Source organism: Sinocyclocheilus anshuiensis, unplaced genomic scaffold (genome assembly GCF_001515605.1).
Source record: "Sinocyclocheilus anshuiensis isolate Anshui unplaced genomic scaffold, SAMN03320099.WGS_v1.1 scaffold627, whole genome shotgun sequence".
NCBI classification, from domain to species: Eukaryota; Metazoa; Chordata; class Actinopteri; order Cypriniformes; family Cyprinidae; genus Sinocyclocheilus; species Sinocyclocheilus anshuiensis.
In genome coordinates, this window is record NW_015549703.1 from 3223170 (window position 1) to 3230703 (window position 7534).

The following is a 7534-nucleotide window of genomic DNA, read 5'->3' on the forward strand; positions in this document are numbered from 1 at the left end:
GAAACTACTTTGTTTGGTCTTCCAAAAGAGGACACGACTACAAATCAGTGGTTAAGTTGTATTTACAACACTGTAAAAAGACAGTATAAGTCATTATAATCAGTAATTATGTCCCCACTGGATGCAACAAATTCCTCGTTTGTAATGGGTTTTAATGTTTTTGTCTCGTCGCTCCGGCCGGACACGGCATTACAGTCTGGTGAGTGGCTTAACATTTCCGACACACGCTTGAGGTATTCGGCCAATCACAACGCACTGGATAGCTGGCCAATCACAGCACACCTCGCTTTTTCAGACCGATGAGCTTTGTAAAAATCGACGCGTTTCAAAAAGGCGGGGCATAGAGGAGAAACAATAATGTACAGTATGTGGAAAATAATGTGTTTTTTAAACTTTAAACCGCATAAACACATTTCATTACACCAAATACACAAAATAATGTTATTTTTAGCAGCATCATATGACCCCTTTAATAAATACTATAATAATATATAAATAATACTACTTTACAGGAATTTTACCATGGGTAAAAGAAGGTTCTTAAATGTAAACTCATAAAACCACTTTGAAGCTTATTTTGCTAATGTGACAAAAGACAATGTATAGTGAGTAATTTACAATGATAAATAATAATAAAACACATACAACAAATACACAGAAACATATATTTTTCAAATTTGTAAATAAAACAAAGACTACGAAGACTTTACAAGAAAATATTATTTCAGTAAATTTAACGTGTTACTTGCCATTTCCTTATAATTGTTTGTGGAATTCACTAGCAATGTCTGAGTGAAAATTGTTTGTAGACCATAATGTTTTCAGTGTAATAAAAATTGGAATCAATCATTCTTCTGCAAAGTAATACAGTTCCTTACCCTAACTGCAGTCTGTTTACAGTTGCTAAGCAACATAGGCACACTAATATAGAATTAGCAGTCACAGGTGCGAATTTATTCTGCATGGCTCATCCAATCAAAATTTAGAGTTGAAATTATTCATATTTTATCAAATATTGAAGCAATACAGCAGATGAGCCTCTTATCAAAGCCTTGCATGCACTCACCACAGAAAGGACCCTCATCGGAATGGTCAGCACAGTCGTTTCTCCCATCGCAGATCTTGTTGGGGGGCAGGCAGGTGCTGGAGTCATTAGCACAGGGCTGAGTGGGGGGCTTACAGATGGAGGACTCACACGACTCTTCATCCGAGCGATCTTCACAGTCATTGTCGCCGTCACACACCCAGCTCTTGCTGATACACTTCCCTTGGGACACAACATTCAGTCAGACCGCTATATAAATCAAACTGTCAGGCTTAATTTGTTGTTTGTAAGTGAGCATGAAGATAAATCTGGGTAAATTTTAAAAGGTGGCGGAACGTCAAACTGGCATGACGTCAGATGAATACAGAAGCTTCAGCTCATTGAACCCTTAGAGACCCACTGAAACATTTGTTTAAACCTTTGTATTATGAAACATTAATTTTTCGCACAGTGGAGCTCTTAAAAACCTTTTTTTTTTTGCTTTACCATTATGGTGTATGGAGTGTAGATTGATGTGGGAAAAAAGTAATTTAAAGCAGTTTAACATAAGGCAGCCAGCAACATAAAATGTGAAAAAAACAAAGGGGTATAAATACTTTCGCAAGGCACTGTATATGTCTGAATACTGGATTCTGATTGGCTGGCAGGTATGCAGTAAAACCGTTTAATGCACAGGTAGTTCCAAGTCAGTTTAATCACCGTTCTATATAAATGCGCTGCTTTAATTGACGCACACTAACCAACACGCATCACTCGTTCGCACACACACACACACACACACACACACACAGAGGGAGAGAGAGAGAGGTCGGAGATCGCAGATTTTGCTGCACACACACATAAACTTGCTGCCAACGCTTCCCCGTGATTTTTATTACTAAAATAAAACATAGATACTAGATCGCTACATTATATTCCCCAGCAAAGAGGTGATAAAATCGCTGTTTTTGAAGTAATTGTTTGTAGAGAGACGCGCAGACGCAGCAAGCAGGTAACTGACACACAACTGTCATCTCTCTCTCTCTCTCTCTCTCTCTCTCTCTCGCTCTCTCGATCGATCGATCGATAATTAATTGAAATACATGCTATAATTCATTCAAATAAATTTGGTCTTACCGCCCTATTTCATCTCTGTGTCTGTTTTGAAGCGGGCAGAATGCTAGTGCTAACGAGCCGTAACTGTCGAAAATAACTGTAATTTTTACCCATTCGGTCAAATATTGCACTGCAAAGAGCAATACAAGTTTTTGTACAACTTGGCAAATGACCATGGAATAAGTGGGATAATCAATGGCTAGCCAGGCATTAAAGGATTTTAATGCACTTCGTGGAGGCTGGTTCTTTGCCTCCACGTCCTACATTAAAATCATTTAATGCACGGCTAGCCGTTGATTATCCCTTACATATATACTCCAGTCTTCAGTGTCAAAAAAAAAAAAAAAATGTATATATATATAATTATTATTTATTATTATTATTTTTTTTGATGTTAACAGTTAATATTTTATTAAGTGCTTAATATTTTTTTCTGGAAACTATGATACTGTCTTTGCAGGATTGTTTGATGAATAGAAAGTTCAAAAGAACATAATTTATTTGAAATAGAAATAGTTCGAAACATTATAAATGTATTTAATGTCTCTTTTGAACAATTAAAGTGCATCCTTGCTGAATAAAGGTATTAATTAAAAAACTTACTGCCTCCAAACTTTTGAACAGTGTACTTGTACACTTTGCAAAATTGAAAACCCAGGATTGAAAAACAGTGTACAGCAGTCGGGTTTCCTTGTGTTCAGTCTACCTCCATGATCAGATAAACAGGTGAACACACTTTAGTCTGTTTCTGAGCCTGTCAAAATGATATGGGATTTGGCATTCGGTGTGTGGTGCAGTGGTCTGGAAAGTGTGTATGCTGCTGCTTTTTAGCACATTTTTGACATCAAAAGGAATAGGAACAAAACACGAACAATTCTTGAGCTCTTTTATGGCTTGGCTGTAGATGTCTTTTCAAGGCAATCATTTACAATTAGGGCGACTGCTACATCAAAAAGCCCCATGTTGATTGATTTCACTATGGTCTGAGTGGAGAAAAAACTTCTGATAGATACAAATTACACCAAATATGTTCAAAAGAAACACAGAAAGCTTAATTCTGCACATAATACTTTTTTGTGTAGAGGTGAGATGTGTAATTTTTTTCCCAATACATTCAATACGCTCCTCTACCGCAGCTTAATATGCAGAAAAAAAATTGCAAGTGAGCTATAGTATTTGTAGGTTTGTTTCTTAATAAGTGCAAACACTGTTTCTCTGTGGCGTTAGGAAAAATTTACTCTGTTTGTTCCGGCATCCAGTCCAACACAGCAACATTGGCTTAACCAGAGCTGCAAATTAGGGACTGGACTGTCAGTTTGACTGACCAATAGCAAACTCAGCAGTGTTCGTGAAACCTTCAGGTGTCTTAATTTTCCATTTATTACTGCTAGCGGCACAGAAATTACCTACCTCACCTTTTTAGTTTAATGTCATAGCTAACTCTGAATATGGAACAGTGACGCTGCTACCAAAATACACCTCACTGTGAAGTACAAATCATTCCAGCTCACACCATTAATCTCAGGCGTTCTTCATAAATACGAAATGTAACATACAGAGATATTGCAAAGGATTGCACCATGTAACGAAAAACAGGCTGGATTTATCATCCGACACAATTAGCAAGAGGCAAAGATAACTGAAAGCTCAAGGATGGCATTGTGGTATAAAATATCACCCGCTGCTTCACAGAATTTAACAGTTTTGATATATGTTATACGGAACACAAGGAGAAAATATAGCTGTAGGTCAGCGCATGAAATAAATGTAAGGTCAGTACAGACTAACTGGTTTTGAGGAACACCTGGTAGGCTTACCTGAGCTTTTGCAGGTAAACTTTGCCTGGGGATCACACATTCTCTTGACGCCTTTGCAGTTTGTTTCATCACTGCCGTCTTCGCAGTCTTTATCCCCATCGCAGCGCCAGCGCTCGGGGATGCAGGTCCCATCAGCACGGCAGTGAAACTCCTCTCCACTGCATTCCACAGGAGGCAAACCTGGACATGACACACAAAACTGAGATTGATCCTGGGATATTCTGATTCCCAAACAAATGACTCTAATGAGTTCTTTTTTAGTGAATCAAACAAGTATAGTTTGACCAGGTCCTGAACTGTAATGAGTCGGCTCTTTCTAGTAAATAAAACATGTACAGAGTGACCAGTGTAGTTCAATTTCCGAACAGATGACTCTAATGAGTGTTTTTTTAGTGTATGAAGAAACATTAAGCATGACCAGTGTAGTCCAGTTCCAACCCAAATAACTCAAATGAGTCAGTTCTTTTTAGTGAATCAAACATGCACAGCATGACCAGTGTATTTCAATTCCAGCACAAAAGACTTGAAAGAGTGAATCAAACATGTACAGTGTGATCAGTACTCCAATTCCGGAGTTGATTCTTTTTAGTGAATCAAACACATACAATGCGACCAATTCCTGAACAAAAGACTCTAATGAGTCAGTTCATATTTGTGAATAGAACCCAAAGTGTGGCCAGTGCAGTCCGGTTCTCTTAATACATTTTTATAATCAGTTGGTTCTTTTTAGTGACTCAAACACATACAGAGCGACTAATTCTGTCCATTTTCATAACAAATGATCCTAATGAGTTGGTTCATTTTAATGAATAAAGCACATACAACGTGACCAGTGTGGTTCCATTCCCAAACAAATTACTCTAATGAAACAGTTCTTCTTTTTATTGAATCAAACACGTACAGTCGACCAGCGTAGTCCAATTCCTGGACAAATTACTTTAATGAGTCAGTTATTTTAAGTGAATAAAACATTAAAGGTGCCATAGAATGCATTGATACAATATTTTAAATTGTTCTCTGATATCTACATAGAAGGTATGTGGCTTTGGTAAGGGCAAAAAATCTCCAGAAACGGTTTTACATGTCCATTTACAAACCTAGGATTTGTCCCTAGAATTAAATGGTCTGTTTTTACCTTATTTGGAAGGGTCATGAATTATAATGCTGAGCTCTGCTCTGATTGGCTGTTTCACAGTGCGGCTCATTTCAGTAGCTCACAGGAAGGAAACATATATATTTCAATACTTTCTCTCGCAGTTATATCGTTGGGTAATTATACTGTATATAAATTATATAAATGTATATTTGCTTTCAGTGCCTTTCTGAATACAGACACCAACCCATCCCTGCACTTCACATCCCTTGCACAGATTGGAACATAACATTTATTTCCATGATCTGCCATTTTCGCTGTTGTCCTCGCTTGTTTCTTCACAATACCTGCAGAACTTCTGATGATTTGGCTGTGCAGGTCCGGCTGGCCTAGAACATGGGCGGGTATATGCAAATGTTGGGGGCGTAACTATTAGTGATCCCGACTGTAACGTCACAGTCGGTGTTATGCTCTGATTCGCCTATTATTCAGTGGTCTTTTGAATGCACAAGATTTACATAAGGAGGAAACAATGGTGTTTGAGGCTCACCGTATGTCATTTCCATGTACAGAACTGTTATTATTCAACTATGCCAAGGTAAATACAGTTTTCCATTCGATGGCACCTTTAAACTGTGAGACGGTGTAAATTAACTGAATTTATGCCACTTCTAATTTTTTTTTTAATTATCAACTGCCAAAGGAAGAACACTTTTCGAACAATATTTATTACTTAAAAGTACTAAAAGAATCCATAATGTCACAGCTAAGGATTAAAAATAGCAAGGTAAACAGAAAAGAAAAGTTTTTAAAGCTCACAGACGCTCTCACTTCAAACTACTTCAACCAGCCTTAATAATGTTAAACTGGCAGAGTTTTATCAAGCATACTTCAAGATTTCTTCTTGTCACATTAATAAATATTTAAATATTCTCTCCGACACTGGCAAAGACTTGAAGTGTCTGTGCGCTTCAACGCAAAAGACAGGGGCGAGATTTTCTTCAAGAGTAAGACGACCACAAAGGAAAAGTCTTTTATACTGTAGCCTACCTCAAGTTTCTGATTCATTCTCAACCCTGACAATTGACAGGAATTAAATACATACTTCAAAAGCGTGTTTATACACCAAACCCACCTCAATCCCCTGCCTGCCATTAAACAAAACAAATGGCCTCCTCAAAAAGACAGCTGGTAACATTACGAACCCTTAAAGATTAAAGGGCCCCCTCTTTGCTTAAGGCTAATGCTGAGAGTTACCAGTGTCTCCTCCACTTTACACATACAGAGCATGTGTTATACAATGATCTGAGCCCTGCACTGGGAGGATACGAGTCGGACAAACCCTCAGAGACGGACAGGAGCTGAGGACCTCCGTCAGGAGCCTGTTTGATGAATGGCTCCAACATTTCTGTGACAAGCTGGTGAGCTGAAAACATTGGAGGACTCGGCCTCAGCTTTCAGAGGTAATTACAGCAGATTAAAAGATTCAAATCTGTAAGGTGGTTCCCTAGTGAGCTTAGATGAGATTAGATCTGTCAAGTGAAGAAAAAGAGAGAAAGTTTTAAACTTGTGTTCCTCAAATTAGGGACATTGCACCAAGGCAATTACAAGCAAGACTGACTTGATCGCTATCGTTCGGCTCTTTGTTAGTCTGCTAATTAGTCGTGTTAAACAGATTCTCTGGGAACCACTCGGTAAGTTGGTTAAGTTGTTTGTGTATAGAAACTAACACAAATGCATTTTTAATTAATGTAACAGAGAAATTTGACCTCTCTAAACGCTATTTGATTACTCTGATGCTTTTATTGGCCATACACTGTAACTAGGGACAAGTACCCAAGTACTCAGAAGTACTAGTAATGCTGTAAAGACAATTTTCTGAATCATCAAGGTCAAGACTTTTTTTCCCACAATTTTAGTTTCAGTTATAATGGTCATATAGTGGGGCGATATCTCATTGTATGATTAAAGTTTGACAGCGATGTGATTTTCAATCTGTGGCAGTCACATTGCTCAGATACTTTGCTATACTGTATACTATAATGCCATTTATGGCTCATTTGCATTTTACCATCATTTCTGTCATGACAACTCTCTGAGAGTACCGAGACTTGCTACTGCCAATATATCCCAAGACATGCCGCTGTGAACATGTAAGAGATACTGCTGCAGCACATATAACATATATGAAATAAACTAGGGCTGGGTTTTGACACAAATTTCACGATTCGATTTGATTCTCATTTACAAGCTTGTGATTCGATTCGATTACCAATTCGATTCAATATCGATTATTTTGGATATATATCAGGAACAGTAGGCTACCAAATTTTCTCAAGGAAAAAAATCTCTCGACTAATGCTGTAAAATATACATGAGTTGGTACTACATTACTATAATATTGAAGGTTAAAATTTACTGATTTGTTAAAATTACACTTAATGAAGTTTTTAAAATAATAAAGTTACAATTACATAATAATAT

General features: G+C 37.5%; 1 protein-coding gene across 1 annotated transcript in view; it reads right to left on the bottom strand.

Annotated features, from left to right (window-relative positions):
- Positions 1 to 7534, bottom strand: part of LOC107660661 (low-density lipoprotein receptor-related protein 1B-like) — a 249544-nt gene that overhangs the window by 120711 nt on the left and 121299 nt on the right. The window contains exons 22-23 of the mRNA XM_016450048.1: positions 3958 to 4137; positions 1067 to 1267 (exon numbers count right to left, since the gene is read on the bottom strand). Coding sequence (XP_016305534.1) covers positions 1067 to 1267; positions 3958 to 4137 — 381 coding nt within the window. The remainder of the gene's footprint in view (positions 1 to 1066; positions 1268 to 3957; positions 4138 to 7534) is intronic.